Source organism: Cydia fagiglandana, chromosome 8 (genome assembly GCF_963556715.1).
Source record: "Cydia fagiglandana chromosome 8, ilCydFagi1.1, whole genome shotgun sequence".
NCBI lineage: Eukaryota > Metazoa > Arthropoda > Insecta > Lepidoptera > Tortricidae > Cydia > Cydia fagiglandana.
In genome coordinates this window covers 4,576,943-4,601,479 of record NC_085939.1, presented here as the reverse complement: position 1 = coordinate 4,601,479, position 24,537 = coordinate 4,576,943, and the positions used below count along the sequence as shown (strand labels likewise).

The window sequence follows — 24,537 nt, the reverse complement described above, 5'->3', positions numbered from 1 at the left end:
GTTACAAAATATTTTTAAAATATGCTCGGTAATCTTCACCTTACTTGTGTAGTAAACTTGGCACGGCAAGTTCTTCATCATTATGTACAATATAAAATAAAAACTCTCTACTCCCTCTACCTCTATCTTACTAGCTCTGGGAAAAGCCTTAGAAGATAGATAACTAATATATTTTATCCTTAGATTTTACACCTCTTTTAAAAGTATTTTACAGACAATAACTGTTTGCCAATATCAAAGCTTAGTTAGTATTGTAGGTATTCGGAACAGTTTACTTATAGTTCCGGTAATGGTATGCATTTCGACGTAAAACAAAGTTAATGGGTTTTGTTATGCCAACCAATGTCACCGCTTTGTCCTAGTAAATTAGTTGGCTAATGAACTACACTTTGTTGCTAATGATCAATGTCAAGCTGTCATATTTGTGGTGCAAATTACATTATTACAAGTTATTACACTTTGCCATAAAGTACCTTAATATGTAGTTTGTTTCAGACGATCGTTAAGACGCACCGCTTAGCTTGTAAATATTGTTGTGGTTAATGGCTTTAGACTATTAGTACTAGGTTACCTCTACTAGGCGCCTATTTCACTGATACAACCTTGACCTCACACTGGCAATCTCCTGTACATTTCTAGGTCGTATCTAAGTATAACGGTCGTATCTAAGTATAGTCGGTCTAAGTATAACGTAGGGTTAATGTTTACTTGTTGGACCCGCAATGTATACGGTGAATTGTCAATGTCTGGCGGCAACTGTGATTGCAGTCGCAACCGCATGTAATGGCTCCTTTACACGATGGGCCAACGTCGGCCACTCCAAGGGACGCATTTATGCGTTAAAGGGAGCAAGTGATATTGCTATCTCATTCTATCGCATGGCTGCGTCTTTGTAGAGGAGCCGTAAAGATTCACGTAACAACAGCCGTCTATGAAATTAAATATAGCTACGATAAGATGGGATCAAGCAACCTAGCTTAAACGAAGAAGAATCAACCCTTAGGAACAATGTGTACCTACTTATTTTAGGGGGAGATGGAGTAGCTTCAGCTTCAGATGTATATTTATCACAGTGACTTTCAATTACAGATTTCAATGTATCAAAATAACCAGGCCGCGTAGCCAAGATGCCAATCGCTAACGCTCCGTAGCGATCGAAACGCAACTGTCACTGTCACACTAATGGGGAAGAGTGATAGAGATACATAATGCTTTTCGTTGTCGAAGCGATAGCGATTGTAACCTTGGCTAGGTGGCCTGTATCCACTGCAGCGGTTTGTTATACAATACTTACGTTTACCGGTAATCATGTCAATAGCGCAGGACTTCTCCTGGCAGCGCCGCGTATAGAGTTGTGCCGTTCTCGAGAACGTTTTCCGTTTTCTATGGGGAACGTTCTCGCTCGAGATATTTCCCATAGTAAACGGAGAACGTTCTTGAGATTGGCTCTAGCCCCGCTTCATCCTCGCCGCGCACTCTCTCTGCTCGCCCTGCACCAGCATCAAACTTCAGAACTTCAACTAGACTAGCAGTCTACAATAACTCACGTTTAGCAGTCATCATGTCTATAGCACAAGACTCCCGCTCCTGGCAGCGCCGCTGTTTCATGAGCTCCACCCTCGCTGCGCACTCTCGCTGCCTTTCCCCCGGCACGAGCAGGAGACGGGTCCGGAACGACACGCCGGCGCCGCACGACGCCGAGCACGGCGACCAGCCCGACCACTCCGTCGTCGGGCACGCGGGGTCCGAGATCTCTGTGTCGCGTTCTGTGCACTCGGGCTGCATACACTTGCGGTTCTCCTCTGCGAAAAATAGGTCCTATTACAGCTTTTATGTCTTTTTAACTTGACTTACAATCCTTCCAATTAAGTGCAATTCCTTGCCAGTTGCTGAGCACATTTCCCCAGCTTGTCCCGTCAAATGTCCTCTCCACCTCCACTTAGGTATCCTCCGCTTCCTTCGTGGCACTCCTTGGCTAGTTTAACCCACCTAAATGCCGGATTCAGCTAGAATTATACCTACACGGTATCTAAGGATAGAGTTTTTAAAGTTACATGTAGTATCATTATTAATTATTATCTATTATTATTTTATTATTATTTGTTTTTGTTGTATGTAGTTGTGCTTCATGTGTGTGTGTGTGTGTGTGTGTGTGTGTGTGTGTGTGTGTGTGTGTGTGTGTGTGTGTGTGTGTGTATGTAGTTATCGAGTACACGTTTGAGGAGATATCGGTCAATGGAAACTACTTGCTAAATTTTACACATACTGGTACGATGATATTCCTGACAGATTTTGGCCACTGTGTATTCTAAAGTAATGAAGTTTATTTGTTATTATTTTGAAAACGCGCATACAAATGGCATACAATAAATTACTTAGGTATTTAAATATTTACCGATTTCTACAAGCGGGCACTTCTTAAGCCCCATCGGATTGGTGAAGTGCCTCCGCCGGGTCTCGAACCCGACTCCGCAAGTGACCGAGCACTCGCTCCACACGCCCCACTCCGAGGTCTGGCAGATGCCCCCCAGCTCTTCCACTGGAGCCTCCAGGTCAAGCTCGTCCGTTTTCACATCCGTGTCGCCGCTGGAATAATAACCGAATTGATTTACATTATACATATCAGCCGTTTTACGAGTAGGTACTTTAGGTATACTCGTATTAGAAAATACTTAAACCCAGGTTCATAATTTTCAATTCAGATTCATAAAGAATTAATTAGTGCTACTTCGTCACATGTAGCTCATCTCGCTTGCATCAACATATACCTATTATGAGATCACAAATAAATGAGATTATGATATGAGATCGTAAAAATGAGATCACATTGGGATGGAATGTAAAGTTAAAATTACATTATTGGTAGCACAATGGATTTTTAATTCAAAGAAAATACCAGTTAAGGTATTGCTTACACGTTATGAATTATGATTATCGATTCATCGATCTTGACGGAATGAATTGTAGTATGGCAAGCCAGTTTGTAGAACAGAATCGAATTACCATCTCCTTGGATATCTGCTGGTGTTTGCAGGCGAACATGAATATATGTGTATGTTGTTGTCGAATGTCTTCTGTGGCACGTGGCACGGTATGTCACGGTATGTATGTACTCACTCGCACTCGGGGCGCGCGGCCACGCACATCTCCTTAGAGACTAGCTGGCGCTCGCAGGCGAACATCTGCGCCTTCTGTGGCATGCGGTAGGTGCGGGTCCGCATGCGCAGACCTTTGCCGCAGGTCACGGAGCACGCAGACCACGGGCCCCACTCCGACACCGCACACTCCGCTGCGAACAACACCGTAGTTACACAACACAAGCTCTGTCGTGGTACATTTGTTTTAGGTAATACCTACCAATATGACGATCAGGTGTGTGGTGAGCGTGCCCGCTCGGAGCGTTAGTAGTCTGATGAAGAGGCTTCACGACCCTATATTAATGGGTTATTCCCACTAGTTACCACCAAGTTGTTACCAGTGCTAACTACTGGGATTTTTTTTCCCACCACTGGTAACTACTGGGAAAAATAATTCCCAATAGTTACCACCAACTCGGTTTGGTCGACGCGTGCGGCTGCTGTGCGGGCTGTACAGAGGGCGCGCCATGCCGCCGCGCTGGCGACACCTCGTCAGAGCATACTGCCTCACTCTGGTCGTGACATTCTCGACTTACACCTTGTTTATGATTAAACTTTTCAATGCGCGGTTATGGGGGATTTGGATGTACCATTTTGGTATTTATACACTGGAGACGAATAGGTACATCTACCAATTCTGTACTGGTAAAAGGTGGGATTTTTTTGCCCAGTAGTTACCACCAAAATTTTGTTAAATCAAATCAAAATCAAATATCATTTATTATCAGGCAACTAAGGCCCATAGATACATACCTTACAAACTAACATACATACAATAGTAAAATCTTACAAGCTAATAAATTATTTAGGCGACACGGCGGTTAAAGTTCAATACTAATAAAAACAGTATAAATACAGGTTTTTATTTATACTGTTTTTATTATTTTATAGTCACCTGCAATAATTTACGGAGTAAATATGTAGATCATACTGAACAACTTTAAAACACACATAAAAGGTACCTACCTACATATAAAATGGGAATGATTTTTTTTTGCTTGAACTCTGTTGTGTGGGGTGTCGTTGGAATTGTTGGATAGGTTTTTCAAAACGAACTGGGGTTGCCCAGAACCTTTTTTTGATAAAGTGAATATTATCAGAAATAATCAATCCGAAAGGAAAAAATTGTGCATGCGGTGCATTTACTAAGTTATTCCTCAAGGTAATTAAAAGGTAAGGTATTATTAAAGATAATTAAAAAGTCGATCTGAGGACTAATAAATTAAGGATTAATAGCAGCCGTACCGAACGGACCACCATACCATGTAGATACTTTATTAAAAAGAGTTTAAACTATCCAGTAAGTATTGATTTGGTGTTATTTATAAATTAGATGGAGTACTGAGATACTAATGCCACTAACGTCAGCTGCAGTGTGTTGAAGTTGGGCGCGGCAAGCTGACGTGCGGCGGCGCCATGTCTGCGACTCCGGGGCCCTGCGTATGCGACCTAACTCTGGCTGCGCGCCTGCGGCTGCTGTGCGGGCTGTACAGTGCGCGCGCCGTGCCGCCGCGCTGGCGACACCTCGCCAGAACATACTGCCTCACTCTTATCGTGGCATTCTCGATTTACACCTTGTTTGTGATTAAACTTTTCAATTGGCGAATATGGGGGATTTGGATGTACCATTTTGGTTTTTATATTCTTAACGCTATAATCTCACTATACACTGGAGACGAATACATCTACCAATTCTATACTCAAAATGCTGAGACCGACGTCACCTTGGACTCTCCGTCGGTTTTTGGGAAGATGCAAAGACAAATAAAAATAATGTATTTTTGGTTAATTTTTTTCAACGTAGCCTTTGTTGGGTACTATTGTATTTTGGCTTACGGAGCAAATTTAAATGAAAATATATTTCTCCTTACTCTCTCCTTTCTCGAATTATGTATACTGTCAGTGCAGTCGATGAAGCTGCTTGTGATGGCGCTGTTCGACGCGCGGCTGCTGGTGCTGAAGAGGCGGCTACAGAGGTACGGTTTCCTGAGCGCGGGCCGCGCGCGCCCGCAGCCCTACTGCGAAATCTACCACCAAATCCTGAAGGGGCTCGATGATACGGACAACCCGCTCAAACTATTGGTAAGACGCTTAAAGTAGCAGAATTTTTTATCAGTTATCTATGTCATTATAATTTCAATTGTGATGTAAGTCATAATATAATTACTTTCGATGTCTCGAGCGTAACATTGCTCTCGTGATCTCGGAGAACCAATTTGAGTTAGGTAATTATCAACATAATATGTTCGCTTTTTGGTGATTTGACCGCCTTTTGTTTATATGGTTATTAAGGTGTGCAATAATCAGATTTGTATTGTATTTAATTGTTTTCAGCTATTTTTCGACCTTGTTTACTGTTGCTGCAAGATAGGAATCACTGTTGTAACCATCACCTCCGAACTGCAACATCAGGTCAGAAATTAAAATAGATATATACCTACCTAGGTTTAAGGAATTTGATATAAGTGATACAAATTAATTCATGACTCTTAATGTGGTACGTACACAAAATAATTTCAGAACGACATCGTAATATGCGCTTTGAACGTAACAGTCCTCGGTACCTGGATTGTGGGAACGGTGTTTCAATCGTTCGGTCACGTGGTGCTGCTGGAGTCGGCCGCCGCGCACTGCGAGGACATGGCCTTCTTCACGGCCACGGAGCTCATCAAAACACCCAGTGAGTTACCTCTAATTTCCTAGAGGGTAATATTTCATTGTATCTATTTTTGGTCACTCACTTAGCTTATTAGTAGGGTAGCTTTGGTGTCAATCAATAATCATAATCATTCCCCATAACCAAACATTGTCATATCTTCTAGTATTAAAATTAGTCTTGTAGTATTAAAACGACCCCAACAATGTTTGGGTGTTTTTTTGTGTTTGCAGCAGCAGAACAGCGGCGTCAGATGCTCTCGTTCCTGGGCGCGCTGGAGCGGCGCGGCGCGCGCTACCGCGTGCTGCGCGCGCTACCGCTCGACGCGCGCTTCGTGCTGCATGTGCTCACCTTCTGCACCGCACAGATCTTGGTCTTCGTTAATTCGACCAACACTCATACTTGAAATGGTCGACGTCCACGAGGTCTTCAATCTAGGCGATGTTTTAATACCTTGACTGTACCAGTAGTCCAGTACGGATATGAATTTGATGTCTGATAATTTGTGTGTCATAGTTCCACTTGTTTGAGGTATTTTATCGCGATAATCTTGCTGCGTGTATTGCTGTTAGTTTGAAAATGTTTTTAAAGGTTGATGTGACAATAATAAACAAACTATTTCAACTCGTTTACTTTTTTAAAGTACCTACTTACCTACGAGTATAACTTAGAAATGTAATGTTTGCAAACTTACGTTTGTTAGCGGACTGCGTGTCATCCGCCTCCTCAGCCACTAGGGTCTGCAGCACCTCCTCGTCGCAGCTGCGCGGTATGAGCTTCTCCCTGGTGAGGTAGAGCCGCGCCATGGGAGCGATCCTGCCGCCCGGGTTGTAGAACGGCGCGCGAGGGTCCTCGGGGTACATGGGGGTGATGCGGTACATGCGCTCTTTGGGACGGGTCTCCGCGTTCGGCGACTGCGAAAAAAATCAACCTTAGCAACTTGTAAAGGGTATTTCGCTATTTCATGTCAGCGAGGAAAATTTTATTTTGCTGCGAGCGTGAGACAAAAGTTTTATCTATGTTCGCTTGCTCGGGACTTAATACTTAAGCACTCGAAGAAAAAATTATACTTGATTTTTGATTTGATAATCTTCGCTCTTTTGTTGCACAATCATCATCATCATCATCAGCCTACTCTCGTCCACTGCTGGACATAGGCCTCTCCTATTGCACGCCATTGAGCACGATTTGCGGCAACTCTGATCCAGCTCTTGCCAGCCGCCTTGCGAAGGTCATCGCTCCATCTAGTCTGAGGGCGTCCTACGCTACGCTTTCCGATGCGCGGTCTCCACTCGAGAACTCGTCTACCCCAACGGTTATCGGTTCTACGGCTAATATGACCGGCCCACTGCCACTTCAGCTTGCTAATCCGGTGGGCTATGTCGACGACTTTAGTTCTCTGACGGATGACTTCATTTCGAATACGATCCCTCAGAGAGACTCCGAGCATAGCCCTTTCCATAGCTCGCTGAGCGACTTTGAATTTATGAACCAGTCCTACCGTGAGTGTCCACGTTTCGGCTCCGTATGTCATCACGGGCAGGACGCACTGATTGAAGACTTTTGTCTTCAGACTCTGTGGGATTGACGACGTGAAGACTCGACGCAGCTTCCCATATGCTGCCCAGCCCAGCTGTATCCTTCTATTCGACTCTTTCTCGAAGTTGTTCCGTCCTAACTGCAGTATTTGCCCGAGGTAGACGTATTCCTGAACAACCTCGAGAACAGCCCCTTGTACTGCAATAGGTCCCGGAGCAACACGTTCGTTGAACATAACTTTCGTTTTGTCCAAATTCATCCGGAGACCTATGCGTTGAGAAGAATCAGCTAGACCGGTCAGCATATGCTCTAAATCCTGCAACGTCTCAGCCATTATAACGATGTCGTCGGCAAATCGCAAGTGTGAGATGTATTCGCCATTAATGTTAATACCATGTTCCTTCCAGTCGAGCGTTTTAAACATATCCTCCAAAGCATTTGTGAACAATTTGGGGGATATCACATCCCCTTGTCTCACACCACGATGCATGGGGATAGGCTTAGTCTGCTGGTTTTGGACTTGGACGGCCATGGTAGCTGCGTTGTACAGACATCTCAACACTTGGATATATCGCCAGTCGACTTGGCATCGCTGCAGGGAATCCAGAACAGCCCAGATTTCAATGGAGTCAAAGGCTTTCTCATAGTCCACAAATGCTAAGCACAGGGGCCGATTATACTCTTCAGTCTTCTGTATGATCTGCCGCACTGTGAAGATGTGGTCTATGGTGCCGTATCCTCCTCGAAATCCGGCCTGCTCCGGTGGCTGAAATTCGTCGAGTCTTCGTGCTAGGCGGTTCGTGATGACCCTCGAAAACAGCTTGTAGATGTGGCTTAGGAGCGAAATAGGTCGGTAGTTCTTCAATAGGGACTTATTTCCCTTTTTGAAGAACAGCACGACAACACTCCTACTCCACACCTCTGGAGTTCTCCCATCGAAGAGAACGGCGTTAAAGATGTTCTGGAGCTCCTTCAGTGCAGGTTTGCCTCCCGCTTTCAGAAGCTCAGTTGTGACGCCGTCCTCGCCTGGGGCTCTTCCATTTTTAAGCTGTCTGAGGGCCATCTCGATTTCGTCAGTGCTGATTTCTGGCAAGTCTTCGGTAAAGTGGCGGATTAATGTGGCTCTCGAATCCTCATTTTCGGAATCTGGTTGAGATGCATGCGAAGCGTATAGCTGGCCATAGAAGGATTCGATTTCAGAGAGAATCCCCGACCGGGACGATACAACAGCCCCACCGGTTGTGGTCAGCTTCGTCAGGTGGCTTCTTCCAAGGGACTGGACAAAAACTTTTGACCCCCGATTCTGCTCAATCGCTTGCTCAATGAAGCGTGTATTGGCGCACCGGAGGTCACGTCGTACTAGTTTGCCAATCCTCTTGTTTAGAGCCCGTCGCTGTGACGAAGTGGCAGGTGGGTCTTCCCGTCGTACCTTCATAAGCCTGAGGGTTTCCTCCGAAAGCTTCGACCTCCCGGCTTTACGCCGTACTTCGCAAAATCTCGTACCTTCATCCCTGAGGATTCCAACCACATTTTTGAGGGTCTGGTTTATATCAACGGCATTTGTGCTTTCCACGGCAGCGAATCGGTTCTCCAGGTTTGACTGGAATGCTTCAGATCCTACCATGGTTTGGAGCAGGCTAGGTCGGAGCCTGGACTTCATCAAACGGACACGTTCGAGCTTATAATTGATATTCAGAGAGCCTCTAACAAGTCGGTGATCACTACCGGTGTTAAACCTGTTGATCACTGAGACGTCTCTGAATATATGCTTTTTGTCGGTTATGATGAAGTCGATCTCGTTTTTTGTCATAGTATCGGGGCTCCGCCATGTCCACTTCCTTTGGGACTTTTTCTTGAAGAACGAATTCATCAAGAAAAGCCCCTCTCTCTCGAGGAAGTTGACAAGCATTTGCCCCCTATGATTCCGGCTACCAAAACCATGGGATCCTACTACCGACTCGCTGCAATTCTGTACTCCCACTTTAGCGTTGAAATCACCCATGACAACGTTGAAGTGGGCCTTGGTGGTGCGATGTAGGGCCTTCGTTATGTCATCGTACATATCTTCCACTTCTTCGTCCGTGTGTGTCGAGGTCGGTGCGTAAACCTGTACCACCTTGAGGCTGTATCTCTCATTGAGCTTAATTACGAGGTACGCAACCCTGCTCGACACACTCGACATTTCCACGACGTTGTCACAGAGGGCTTTGTTTACCAGAAACCCTACGCCACCTTGGGATAGCTGGTCTCCCTCTCGAAAGTACATAAGGTGACCCGATTCGAGGGTTACTGTGTCCTCCCCCTGTCTTCGGACTTCGCATAATCCCAGAATGTGCCACCTTATCCTTCCGAGTTCTTCTTCGAGTTGTGCCAGGTGCTCATCCAGCCGTAGCGTGCGTCCGTTGTACGTCGCCAAGGTCAGTTGTTTGTGGCGGCCTTCCGTCACCCGGCGATTCTTCGCACCCCCTACCCTACCGTTACCGAGACCGCCGCCGTGGTCCCGGACGACAGGGCGACCGGGAACTGGGGGCCGTGGTTTTTGGTGTGCTTCCATGGAGGCTTTGCCCATAATCGCCACGCTGGGCAGGCGGGTTGGCGATCGCAGAGCGTAACATATCGCACCAGTGTCGCTGCTGCCCGACACTGGTCTGTTGGATTTTGCTACGCTTGTTTACAAATGGTTATACCGCCATCAGTCGGTCCAGAGCCTCGTCTGTTGTCCGGCAGGATGCACCACGAGCAGGTGAGGTTGGTGGGAGCTCTGAGGTGATATTTGTTCTCCCTTACATCCCTTGTTGCACAAATTTGACACATATCATTTGATTAATATGTTAATAACAACTTTTATAATTAAGGTCCTGGCACTCGCCGCTTCGCTCGCTCGGCTCGTGCGTATTTTATTTACAGTTGAACCTAACCGCTCCTCTTCGCTTCGCTCGTCGTCGCACATAACTTTAGCCCTTGAACAAAGCTACATTGTTCAAGATTCTGAATAATCTACAATTTTAAAGTATTAACTATTATGGTCGCTAATAAAATGCCTACTTACCATATATGTTATGCCGTTATCAGTGCCCGCATCGTACGGAAAGAGATCGATGACTTTTGACTCCTCCCAGGTGCAGTCCTTCAGGCATAAGCTCAGACCGCTCACTCCCACTACCCAGTCGGGAGAGGGACCTTTCAACAAAAACATCAACTACACTTATTTAAAGTATGAATGACAATAATTTCTAGGTATTTCTAGGTTCAGTGGTATAGGGCCAAATTCGACATGTACAACTGTCAGACTTCGCATCCACGTCAAATCAACAGTTGATTTTATTGCATACTGAGTGTTGTTTCCATCAACGGTGGATAATATCATTTGGTACAACCAAAACTCAACTCTAAACTAAGGGTGGTTCGGTTTGGTTTGCTTGTCAGCCTAACTGTGGATTGTTAATGTCAAATTTTGACATTGTACGTATTCGAGAACTTATGATTTTCCCGCATCAACGGGAGATGAACACGATACGTCAAACGTCGCTTGTCGAATAGGGGTCATAGTCTCTTGCATAGTGTCAAATTAATAAAATCAATCTCAATATTAAAATGTATACGAGTATAAGTATGTATTTGGCTCATGTAATTTATGTCGAATTTTGCTCGTCATGTTTCGATTTATGTGTTATGTACCACTTAAATCAAAGGCTCGGAACTGAACGCGCGTCTTAGTTCACATTTCGTTTATTTTGTAAGTAATGGTACATGTCAAGGATTTTCATACCAAACATAGAAGCCAGAGAGAGGTAGCTCCGCTTCCTGTCGACCACGAAGCTGGCGCTCGTGTTGGAGTTGACCCTCGGGTGCCACAGCCCCTGCGCCTTCACGATGGAGCGCAGCTGCTTGCCCTGCTGCCGCAGCTCGCGCTCCATCAGCCCCACGGAGCCCCACTCGGCTAAAGACCTGGAACATACCGAGATTCGCTGAATCCATATCAATTGAGCAGAATCGAGGGTAAATCAGACTTTTTGTTAGGTATCTAATAGTTCCTGCATATACTTTTTATATGTATGTACTAAATACCTAAGTACCGAATTATTTACTTACTTATATCAAAAAAGCGTGAGGTGCTACGGTATAGGTACAGTCAACTGTAAAAATATGGGTGCACAAATCATCTCAAAAATATGTCCCATAGCTCTTAATATGTCAGCGAATTAAGAAGTATGGGACATATTTTTGAATAAAATGGCTACATTCATATTTTTACAGTTGACTGTGCAATATTTTTCGTCTAAAAGAGTGGGACACAAATAATGCTTTTAAATAAACATTGTACTGGTAGGCTAATCCAGTAAAACTGTTCGTAAGTAAATTGTAAATCAGTGAATACCAATAGGTGCGGGTATATTAATTGATTTTTTATTTTATTTATTTATTTAAGAAACAAACAGTATTTCATAGTTATATATAACACTGGAACCTTTCTTAAAACTAGACTTACAGTTTCCTTAATGAGAATATTTGAACATCATGTTTATTAAGTAATAGTTTCTACACAGTAAAACAGAGCTATTTTTGCGTGCAAAAACAAAACACAAAAAAGAAAAAAGATGAAAATAAAAATAAGAGTATTATAGCAACCTTATGGTATTGTTACCAATTTTTACTAGCTGAAATCTTGAAAAGGTTTTGTTATTTATTAATAAAGAAATTATAAAAAGCAATAACATCTAATACTGAGATTATTTCTTTATAGCGCCAATCTTGGGTTATTAATTATTACACTGCATAGATAGTGTTTTAAATCTATTAAGTTGATCTTGAATAATGTCAAACCTATTAAAACAGCGTAACTTTTTGTCGTGGCATAGCTGTGTAACAGTCAGGAGGAAAACAATTATTCCAAGGTTCATATAATTTTTAAAGGTAGGGTTATACATACAGTGCGCAAACGCATCTGTTCTCGAACTCCTCTTAATGGGTTCACAGATTACCAGCTCGCCGGACGATACGATATCAGTCTGTCAGTTGTTCGGAACTGTCGCCTTTTGCGATTAACTGACAAGCTGATATCGTCCGGCGAACTGGTAATCTGTGAGCCCCTTTAATCCCGTCAATACCTGAAGCCATCTGAAGCGATCTGCCCCTCGCCCCAGAAGGTGAAGTTCTTGTGGTGCGTGGCGCCGATGACGTCAGAGAAATGCGTGAGCCAGAGCGCCTGCGTCGGGAAGTCCTTAGGGTGCGTCTGCGCGGACCACAGGCCCTCGAACACCATCTATTGATTAATAAGATATATTATGTTTATGTATTGCCTTAGCAAACACAAACTATGACATTTTTCATGGGTGGCGCTATAGCTAAATCGCGAGTGCAGAGAGGGTAGCGGAGGACAATAACTTCAAGCTGAGGACTTGACTGATTAACCTATTGGATGCATGTGACCGATATATCCGCACCGCAGTTCCAACGCCAAAGACTGGTTTATCGGTCACAGACCACAGAGCAACAGAGACCTACGTGCATATGCATAAAGTTCAATTTCAGTTTTGACACTTCGGTGACGTGGCGGCCGAGTGGCAGCTTTTGCGTTTAACACAGCGTCGAAAAGGTTAATGTCGTTATTCGTAAACGTCTGTCAAGTCTAACAAACCATTGGTATTGGTTTGTCCCTATCTGTCACTTCGACAATCGTTTTGTTAGAATGGGACTAAGTTTAACAGACTTTTGACAGCCAAGTTTAATAAATAATTTAAAAATATGAAAAGTCACCACCTATGCATAATATATATACTATCCGAGGTGGAAGGTGGGAGACTTGAATCATTTTATAATAAAAGGTGCCAAAATCCAGTTTCACCTAACTAGTCTAAATTCACATCCGGAAGATATTCAATCTCTTGTAGCAAGTCAAGGTATGTATTTAGCGTGCTCAAGCGTGCTCTGTATCAGAGGGTTAATGCATACAAACATGAAAGCTAGATTCATCTCACCTACCTTACCTACCTACCTACCTTATATTTAGCTTCATCGCATGCGCAGCAATCTGAAGATGTGAGGGTGGTGTCCTCGCAAACTCTCTTCGTCAGCTGGCCGTCCTCCGCGAACCAGCGGCTCGAGTTCTCGTACACCATCGCTCTACAAGTCACAATCAAATTGTAAACCAGCGCTATGCACGTATCTATCGGTTCTGCATCTAATGAGAGTTCCGTACCCAAAGGGTAAAAACGGGACCATATTACATAGACTCGGCTGTCCGTCTGTCGGTCACCAGGCTGTAACTTATGAACCGTGATAGCTAGACAGTTGAAATTTTCACAGATGATATATTTCTAATGCCGCTATAACAACTAATACTAAAAACAAAATAAAATAAATATATTTAAGTGGGGCTCGAATACAACAAATGTCATTAATTTCCGTTTTTTGCGTAATAGTACAGAACCCTTCGTGCGCGAGTCGGCTCGCTCTTGGCCGATTTTTTTATATTATAATATAGGAGGCAAACGAGCAGATGATTCGCCTGACGGTAAGCGATTACTGTCGCCCATAGACACCCGCAACACCAGAGCGGTTGTCAGCTCGCTGCCGGCATGACTGAAATCAGTAGCGACGTATTTATATGGAGCGATTTGTAGTCTTTGGTACAAATGATACACCTTTTTCAACACGTGTTCTCATCGTAAAAAAGTAAGTAGCAATGTCTTGAACTTACTTGATGAGAACACACCCAGAACCTGAAGAGTGAAGGCGGGGCTTTCCACATGACCTGCACCTCGGTCTTGAGCAGGTCGTCGGCCTCCACGACCGAGTTGACGCACTCCTCGTCGAACTTGGACAGCGTGTCCGCGAACAGCTGGAACTGGCCCTGACCACATTCCAAACGTTCAGGAGATAAATGTGTTTAACTTACTTGATGAGAACACATCCGGAACCCGAAGGCGGGGCTTTCCACATGACCTGCACCTCGGTCTTGGGCAGGTCGTCGGCCTCCACGACGGAGTTGACGCACTCCTCGTCGAACTTGGACAGCGTGTCCGCGAACAGCTCGAACTGGCCCTGACCATATTCCAAACGTTCAAGAGATTGTGTTTAACTTACTTGATGAGAACACATCCGGAACCCGAAGGCGGGGCTTTCCACATGACCTGCACCTCGGTCTTGGGCAGGTCGTCGGCCTCGTCCACGACGGAGTTGACGCACTCCTCGTCGAACTTGGACAGCGTGTCCGCGAACAGCTGGAACTGGCCCTGACCACATTCCAAACGTTGAGGAGATAAATGTGTTTAACTTACTTGATGAGAACACATCCGGAACCCAAAGGCGGGGCTTTCCACATGACCTGCACCTCGGTCTTGGGCAGGTCGTCGGCCTCCACGACGGAGTTGACGCACTCCTCGTCGAACTTGGGCAGCGTGTCCGTGAACAGCTGGAACTGGCCCTGACCACATTCCAAACGTTCAGGAAATAAATGTGTTTAACTTACTTGATGAGAACACATCCGGAACCCGAAGGCGGGGCTTTCCACATGACCTGCACCTCGGTCTTGGGCAGGTCGTCGGCCTCCACGACCGAGTTGACGCACTCCTCGTCGAACTTGGACAGCGTGTCCGCGAACAGCTGGAACTGGCCCTGACAACATTCCAAACGGGCAAATAATTAATATGAATATTTTTCTTACTTAGTTTATACGTCTTATTTAAGTACCTAGGTACCTATACAAAATGTCCAACCCGTAGGTCAACCGGGGTAAATGCATCTCTTGTGGTAAAATTGGTAAATGCGTCTTTTGAAGATATCTTCCAAACGCAACATATTATAACTATTATAGCCGTCTTACTCGTACACTAAAAGTTCAGTGACAACACTTCAAACAGGGACCCTCCCTGCAATAGTTCTACAATGGTTCCATTTAGAAGAAACGTTTAAAAGACGCATTTACCTCAAAGTGACGTATTTATCCCGGTTGATCATCAAGATATAAATACCTGGCGCGCCGGGGACCTTGGGGCCGCAGGATCCAGCGGGTCCAGCGTGAGCTGGAACTTGGTGAACTGCTGGACCACATCGTGGGTGCGCGATCCCACCAGGGTCACTGGAAATGTAAGAGATAATTATGTTTGAGGACGCAAAAAAGGTAATACATGATAAATATAATACTGATTTAAAAATCTATTTTTTATAGATATCCATTTTGCAAGAGTTAATCATTCATGATCTATGATAGAAAACTAACTCGAACATCAGTTTAGGTGCGACAATTATTTGAATGTAAAAATGTGTGCCAAATACCTATCTATACTCGTATATGTAATACCGTTAAACTAGCAATTCTTGTTTGTTTATACATATATTTCGGCGATCTCGGAAACGGCTCTAAAGATTTCGATGAAATTTGCTATATGGGGGTTTTCGGGGGGGATAAATCGATCTAGGTAGGTCTTATCTCTAGGAAACCGCGCATATTTGAGTTGTTTCGAACTCGATACACGTAATAGGTATAAAATTTATAAACTAAGTTAATTTTTATATGACAGCACATACCTATTATGTTTGGTCTTTTTTCAGTCAGACTATAGTGTCGATGCGATAAGTATTTCGCACGCCCACGTGCTAAATACACATGATAAGTAGGTAGGTATTTTGTGCAGATTATACAATGAGGCACGAGTTCACACAACGCTCTTGTTCTATTGCGGGAACAATAGACATTGAGTCTGTTTGCTACTAGCTTAATGCACTTTCGATCCTTCTACGCGTGTTTATTTACATAACATTATATACGTACATTTTTAAAAAAAACTGGTCAAGTGCGAGTCGGACTCGCGTTTCAAGGGTTCCGTACATCACACAATTTTCAACATACATTTTTTTTGTACCTACGTGAGACGTGACGTGAGTGAAACGTCTTGAAAAACCCAAATGGGTCAATCAAAAACCAGATGTAACATGAAGTTTTCTGGCGTGGTGGCTTATATCTCTACATCTCTGAAGATTAAATGCCGAACAATAGTACAAGTGTCCAAATGCGTAGAGCTGAAAACTCAAGCGTCTGACGGGTCGCACTTCGTACAACTTCCGAAAGTGTTTTAAAAGCGAAGGCCCAAGAGAGATAATACCTACAGGATGGTCAAAAAATAAGTGTATTCCCGTAGCCAGGGAGGTTTTGGGATTATACTGAGCAACTTTTGTATGGGACCTACCCCAAAATCGCGAAAAAAGAAGTATCCTCCCATAGAAAACGGACTAGCCAATATATATGAAACAGACAAATTTTTCTTCGCGATTTCAGGGTTGCACGTTGGTAACGGGAATACATTTAGTTTATTTTTTAGCCACCCTGTATACCTAGTGCTTTTTAAAACACGTAAAAATAGTAACCTAATCAATTAGTACAGTCAGCAGCAGAAGTTGCTAAGCGGGGTTTAAAATTATCTGGACACGACTTTATAGTTAAGACAATAAGAGCATGTCAAGGTAATTTTGAACACCTCGCCCGCTTAGCAACTTCTGCCGTTGACTGTACTACAAGTACCTTTGCGGCTATGTGCCAGATACAGCCTAGTCGCATTTTTTGTCTTCAGTCCGACTCACGCTTGAAGCTAAAGGCACGCCTCTTTGGGACACTTCGGGCCTTCGGCCTTATGCGGATATCGGCCTGGGGCCTTCGCAATAGCTGTCTACATCACGTTTTACTTAAACCATTGCGGCTGTGTCCCTAAAAAGACGTTAACCGCATTTTTGTTCTTAAATCCGACTCACGCTTGACCTCAGATTTTTAATAGGTTTTCCTGTCATCTTTAGGTAAAGGACTATTTTGTGTATTTTTTTCAGAATTCTAGACCCAGTAGTTTCGTAGATAGAGGGGGGGGAATGGTCATTTTTTGTCTATTTTCTTGAATACCTTCTAAACTTTTTATCGTAAATTTATAGGAAAAAATATATTTGACATTCTCAAAATGAGCTCTTTCGCTTGATATGTAACACGATATAGTTTTCAAAACTTTGTTTTTTAATTTTATCGTTTACCCCCCCCCACCCCCCCCCCCCCCAAAAGTAGCCCTTATGTTTAAAATTCATTTGTTGACGTTACATATCCGTCTTTGGGTCACAGACTTACATATGTGTACCAAATTTCAACTTAATTGGTCCGGTAGTTTCGGAGCAAATTGGCTGTGACAGACGGACAGACGGACAGACAGACGCACGAGTGATCCTATAAGGGTTCCGTTTTTTCCTTTTGAGGTACGGAACCCTAATAACTACTTATAGGTAGGTACATATAAAATAAATAAATAAATAAATAAATATTATAGGACATATTCTTACACAGATTGACTAAGTCCCACAGTAAGCTCAAGAAGGCTTGTGTTGTGGGTACTCAGACAACGATATATATATAATATACAAATACTTAAATACATAGAAAACACCCATGACTCAGGAACAAATATCTGTATCATCATACAAATAAATGCCCTTACTGGGATTCGAACCCAGGACCATCGGCTTCGCAGGCAGGGTCACTACCCACTAGGCCAGACCGGTCGTCTTATATAATATACAACAATATAATATTATTCATCACACTTGCTCGAAAAATACCTTATTTCATGCAGGCGTACTGAAGGACAAAGGCATATACAGGGTGTCCCAAGACTATGTGACATAAAGGGAAAGTACCTTAAATATCGTACATAGGATATTTTGCTGAAAGAAGACATTATTTTAATTTAAAAAACAATTTAAACTGCATTCATAGATTTTTAAATAATTACATGGTTGAACCGGGAATCGAACCCACTACACGAGAATAAAAATCAACCTGTATGATCATCGGTATGATAAAACTACAGGTTGATTTTTATTCTTCTGGTTTATGGTCTTCCTTTTATTTCTGACACTATGTTATTTAGCAAAAAAATAATCCTTATGATGAAGCCTTTCGATCGGTATAATAAAACTACAGGATGATTTCTTTTCTCTTGTAGCGGGTTCCCGCGGGAGATATGTTTGTGTAAAAAAACTATAACTCCCGCGGTGTGACAACGTCCGTGCCGAGGGGACACTCAGTACACTCACCAACATAGCGCTTGCCGGGGGCGTAGCGCTCCACCTCGCCGTTGACGACGAGCCGGTAGAAGTTGTCTCCCGGAGACTTGTGCGCGACGCCGCCAGAGGGCCGCAGCTCGCAGGCCCGGCCCAGCCCCAGGGCCAGAGCCAAACACACGGTCGCTGCTAACATCTGCATCTACAACAATTTAACAACACAAGGGCCTCAAATTAAACTTGTCATATACGTGAATAAACCGATAATAGAACACCAATTTAGCTCATTCATTATCACAGAGGCCAACTCAAAGTAACGCGATATGCCAACGCGATTGCCCCATAACGCGATATGCCAACGGACCTCCTGAAGACCTGATCGTCCTTAGCGACGAGGCCACCAAGTGGCTGATTGGACTTAATCTGTATTTATAACTGTTTGTATTCTGTTTATTACACTATGCCATACGATTAAATAAATAACTCAAAGTAACATTTTGACGTCAAAATGATGTTAGCATTCGCCCTTGCATCTCTCTCGCGCCATTATATGTACGGACCAGTACGAGAGAAATGCATGTCCGAATGATAAATGACATAATTTAGATATCAATGTACGTTCGATTGGCATCTATAGCGAGCTTAACCTCCTAAGGCCGACTGTCCTACTCATAGTATTAATACTTTCGTTGTAATTTAAACCATTTTCAATTAGAACAGGGTTGTATTTCTTTTGCGTCGTTCGATTTCAAAATATAAGAGTAGGTATATAAGTTTATCACAGGGCTAGACAAAGTCAGGTAAAGGAAATTAATAAATTATTGATTAGGTAGTAGTTAATGGTGCTTATTAAAGCGCATTCTAGAACAAAGAAGTGGTCAAATACCGCAAATAAGGCTTCATATTGTGTTATCCTTCAGAAATTACAAGCCATACAAATAAATAGGTAAATGATCACTTAGGTTAGGTGAGTTTTTACAATAATTTAATGAGATGTATTTAGGCCAAGAACTATTTAAGTAGGTACCTCACTGATAAACTATTGGGAGAAAATAAAATGGTTTTATACAGTGTGTTCAGCGTAACATCACTAACTATATCACAACACCATGAGATTTAATCAAATTCCAAGAATCCAAAGCTAAAACTGACTTACCAGTGGAGCGGAGCGAGCAGAATGCGCTTATCTCACGGGTCAAGTGTCGAGCGGCTACTCCACTTGCGCGGGCGCCGATAGTCCGGTCAATCTGACTGCCAACTGTCAAAACAGAAGCATTCATTTTATGCTATCAATATAACTAAATTTCTAAGAGACTATATGGGATCAAAAGCGGTATTACAGAAAAGAAAATCATTACAATACACAGCTCGTACAACTTAATAAACTAAATGGCTGTCTATTGCATTATAGTAGTGTATGTATAGGTACCTTAGTGCTGTCGCTTCTTTGATCAAAAATAGCTGTGGTTGATTGGAGTATATAATTTATTGGACTCAACGGGTCACGATTGCAAAACGATACTGATAACTAACTTTATTTGGTGTAAATAGCCATTTTGGAGTCCAGAGTCTTATAAGTAATAAGTAAGAAAATTACACGGTAAGTATAGACACTAGGTACAAGCCATCGATAGGTAAAATGATTTTGATTATGATCAAAATATATTACCCCTCTTACCCTATCTTATCTCTATACTCTGTATCTTTAGGTACTGAAAAAACGTAAACCAATAATTTTGTACATTTTGGGGTAGTTATAACATTTATTGATTAACCAATCAAATACAAAACCACCCGTATCTGTCACTGAACGACCTGACTTTAACCTACATTATTTGATCAGTCAGCAGTAATATAAGGAATTGACATGCATATTTTATCTCGTCGTGGGCGGAAGATGAATAGGACTAATCGTAGGAAGCGAGTAATAATGTGAATTAGTTAAAACAAACGTCGGCCATTAGCTAACTCAATGACAAGTGTGGGCGTAGATTCATGTGGAAAAAATAGTCTTTCGTATCGCATACACTTTTTGCTATTTATTTTTGTCTCCAGAAGATATTTTAGTAGGGATTTTTTAGGCGTTGTTTGCTCGTTCAGTTTTTTTTTTCCTTCTTAGGGTTCCGTACCCAAAGGGTAAAACGGTACCCTATTACTAAGACTTCGCTGTCCGTCCGTCCCTCCTTCCGTCTGTCTGTCACCAGGCTGTATCTCACGAACCGTGATAGCTAGACAGTTGAAATTTTCACAGATGATGTATTTCTGCTGCCGCTATAACAACAAATACTAAAAACAGAATAAAATAAAGATTTAAGTGGGGCTCCCATACAGCAAACGTGATTTTTGACCAAAGTTAAGCAACGTCGGGTGTGGTCAGTACTTGGATGGGTGACCGTTTTCTTTTTGCATTTTTTCCGTTTTTTTTTTTGCTTTATGGTACGGAGCCCTTCGTGCGCGAGTCCGACTCGCACTTGCCCGGTTTTTTGGATACGTACTAGTAAAATCAAAATTACTTACTTACTCACGATGGTTGGCTAACATTAGGTAAGTACCGGCTTCAGTTCTGGCTTCTACCTGTAGTAGCTAAATATAAATAAGCTAAATATTTCGTCTGATGTAACATACATACTTTAGCAACGGGTATATATAATAAAATTATATTTGAACTTGTAGTATGTATGGCACGAACTGGCGTAGGTATGTTTCAACAATACAATGACATGCATTATCAATCTGAAAGATTGAAAAATATTAATACAGCCCGTTTACAATCCGGGCCAGATGACGTCATTGACGACGAATGTTGCCTACACGCGGTGTATCCAACTAGTGTGTGCCATAATTGGTTCGCGTTCGTGCTGACGTCACTCCGTCTAGCGCTAGGCTAGGCTGGGACATTCCCATTTCTCACCTAGCTAACTAGAAGCCAAGACGAACAGCGGAACAGTATTTAAAACCAGTCGCTCTATGAGTTGTACTCGCGAACCCCCATCGCTCTGCCATTTCATTATTTCCGATAACTGAATCGGCAGAAAAATCCATATACCTACTTAATTAACGAATCGGTTGAGAAATGCGACCCTGTATAGAGGTAAACAGCCGGAGGTGGACATACGAAAGCATTTTTGCTCGACCTCAAGCCGGTGCTCGCGAGTCGCGAATCAATATATACAAACATCACTGAACTGACAATACCAGTCTCAGTTAGTTTAGTTCACTGCGCTGCCCAAAATGCCGCTGGCGCCGACCTTGCCCTACTTTTTATGGCGCGGCGTTTCGCGAAACTATATCAACAGTAAACTTTAACGATTGGCATGTTAACTGTCTGCACGTTCCACTGCCCTGTTTATCAAAAGCTTGTAGGTAACTTGTAATACAAGTGGAAGTCCCTTTTTGACAGCTTTTGTTAGAAAGGGACTTCCACTTGTATTAAAAGTGACAAGCTTTTGATAAACAGGCCCCTATTCGACAAGCGACGTTTGACGTATCTTGTTGATCTCCCGTTGATGTGGGAAAAATCATAAGTTCTCGAATACGTACAATGTCAATATTTGACATTAACAATCCACAGTTAGGGTGACAAGCAAACCAAACCAAACCACCCTTAGTTTAGAGTGGAGTTTTGATTGTACCAAATGATATTATTATCCACGCCGTTGATAGATAGATAGATAGATAGATAGATAGATAGAGAGATCTTTTGATGGAATCAACACTCAGTATGCAATAAAATCAACTGTTGATTTGACGTGGATGCGAAATTTGACAGTTGTAAGTACATGTCGAATTTGGCCCCAGGGCACTGGTCTGGTTTAGTTAGAAGTAAGTACATATGTGCGATTGTGCGTACTTAGATTTTGTTTGTTCTAGACACGCGGCAGCGTGTCAAGCCAAGTTCAAGCAAAGGAACTGGCTAGCCAGCGCCGAGTGTAATATTACACGAACCACTTGGTGCCACTTTTGACCCTTCTATAACTCAAAACATCTTTGACGTAAACACATAAAACTACGTGTGTTTAATTATATCCATAAGGATATCTAGAAGCCAAAATTTCATGAAGCTAGCTCAAACGGTTATAAAGGTATGAAGGTCAAAAAGTCGTAAATTTTAAGACTGACTTATGACTTATAGTACCTAAACCTAACCTACTTCCAGATGACCTAGGAGGATGAAATTTGGAATCCAGCTTGGTTATTGTGTGTAACCGTAGGAAAAAATCTAAAAATAAAATAAAGTTAAAAAATAGGGGGGGTCCCCATACAAAAAAACCACTTTTTATTGGGACTGACATATAAGTACCTAAACCTAACTTACTTCCAGATGACCTAGAAGGATGAAATTTGGAATCCAGCTCGGTTATTGTGTGTAACCGTAGGAAAAAATCTAAAAATAAAATAAAGTTTAAAAATAGGGGGGGTCCCCATACAAAAATCCATTTTTTATTGGGACTGATATAAGTACCTAAACCTAACCTACTTCCAGATGACCTAGAAGGATGAAATTTGGAATCCAGCTCGGTTATTGTGTGTAACCGTAGGAAAAAATCTAAAAATAAAATAAAGTTTAAAAATAGGGGGGGTCCCCATACAAAAATCCATTTTTTATTGGGACTGATATAAGTACCTAAACCTAACCTACTTCCAGATGACCTAGAAGGATGAAATTTGGAATCCAGCTCGGTTATTGTGTGTAAGCGTAGGAAAAAATCTAAAAATAAAAAAAAGTTAAAAAATAGGGGGGGTCCCCATACAAAAAAATATTTTTTTATTGTAGCGTTGGAACCGTTACAAGCAGATATTTGAAACTACCCCAATATATGTATTATTATATTTGCTATATTAAAATAAAGTTTAGTCAAAAAATAAGTGGTGCCCCATACAAAAAACTTTTAATACGCTCTAAACAACCGGCCAACGGTGTGTCGTCGGCGGCGCGCGGTACCACATAATTATACAAAGAACAGAAGTAAAAACCATACAGCGGAAACACAAGAAAAAACATTAAATCTCAATACCTGCCTAGTTTTCTTTACAAAAAGTATTGATATCCCACCAAAAACATAAATGTAAAAAAGGAGAGCCAAGTTCAATACAAAAATTATGCTTGGCTGTGGGGCTCGCCGCAAAAAGAATGGAGATCTAAATGACTGCCACTGCCAAGTTCTATGCAAAATCCAAATATGTATTTATAGGAACAAAATAACATTATAAACAAGTATTAAACTCTATTTCTTTGCTTTATTGGATACCTATAACAATTGCTGTTATTTAAAAAAATGTGAGATCTTAAAGTAGGTTAGATTTGGCTTGGCCAGGTTTTATCAGAATTACAATATATATAAAATGATTGATATAATGAAAACTGGCCAAGTCAAATCTAACCTACTTTAAGATCTCACATTTTTTTAAATAACAGCAATTGTTATAGGTATCCAATAAAGCAAAGAAATAGAGTTTAATACTTGTTTATAATGTTATTTTGTTCCTATAAATACATATTTGGATTTTGCATAGAACTTGGCAGTGGCAGTCATTTAGATCTCCATTCTTTTTGCGGCGAGCCCCACAGCCAAGCATAATTTTTGTATTGAACTTGGCTCTCCTTTTTTACATTTATGTTTTTGGTGGGATTTCCAAATTCGGGAACAGGAACCTTATGATTTAATTAGGCTGATTCAAGTACGTACCTATCTATTGCCCAGGAACCACAATAAACAAGAGACAGCCAGTGAGGACAGCTGTATGACGGTTCAGGAGGGAACCGAGGGCGACTCGCGTTTGGCGGTAATGAGCCAGCGCCGGCGCAAGGCGACAAGTGATGCCTTCCGGCTTGAGATGCCAGCGGAATACGCACGCTGAACATGTATTTTTTTAGGAATAAAAAATGTATTCACTGACCAGAGCAAAATCCACAACGGAGGTTACGTCCAAAGTGCACTAAGATAATCTGAAATGAAATGAAAATTAAATGGAAATGAATATTGTAAATGCCTAAATGGCCGTTTGAAAAAATATTGGCTAACTTTTGTTACTTTACTAACCCCTATAAGTCTCTCATCTTTGGCCCCAGCGTTTTCAGCAAAAAATAGCCCCAAGCAATTGTATCTACCCGATAGGGTTGCCTTGCCCCGTTCGAATTTAACACTGGAGCCGTAACAAAGATAACATTCG

The 24,537-nt window shown here is 42.4% G+C and overlaps 1 protein-coding gene across 3 annotated transcripts in view; it reads right to left on the bottom strand.

Annotated features, from left to right (window-relative positions):
* Window positions 1-24,144, bottom strand: part of LOC134666499 (spondin-1) — a 53,857-nt gene extending 29,713 nt beyond the window's left edge. The window contains exons 1-13 of one of the 3 annotated variants that reach the window (XM_063523680.1): window positions 24,054-24,144; window positions 19,523-19,624; window positions 18,400-18,568; window positions 15,306-15,412; window positions 14,804-14,949; window positions 13,332-13,455; window positions 12,441-12,595; window positions 11,102-11,280; window positions 10,382-10,512; window positions 6,488-6,707; window positions 3,118-3,289; window positions 2,396-2,586; window positions 1,548-1,802 (exon numbers count right to left, since the gene is read on the bottom strand). In XM_063523680.1, the coding sequence (XP_063379750.1) occupies window positions 1,548-1,802; window positions 2,396-2,586; window positions 3,118-3,289; window positions 6,488-6,707; window positions 10,382-10,512; window positions 11,102-11,280; window positions 12,441-12,595; window positions 13,332-13,455; window positions 14,804-14,949; window positions 15,306-15,412; window positions 18,400-18,568 (1,849 nt within the window). In that variant the 5' untranslated portion in view covers window positions 19,523-19,624; window positions 24,054-24,144. Of the gene's footprint in view, window positions 1-1,547; window positions 1,803-2,395; window positions 2,587-3,117; window positions 3,290-6,487; window positions 6,708-10,381; window positions 10,513-11,101; window positions 11,281-12,440; window positions 12,596-13,331; window positions 13,456-14,032; window positions 14,041-14,230; window positions 14,374-14,803; window positions 14,950-15,305; window positions 15,413-18,399; window positions 18,569-19,522; window positions 19,625-24,053 lie in introns of those variants that run through there. The other 2 variants (XM_063523678.1, XM_063523679.1) reach the window with 2 other exon arrangements.
* Window positions 24,145-24,537: the final 393 nt, after the last annotated feature.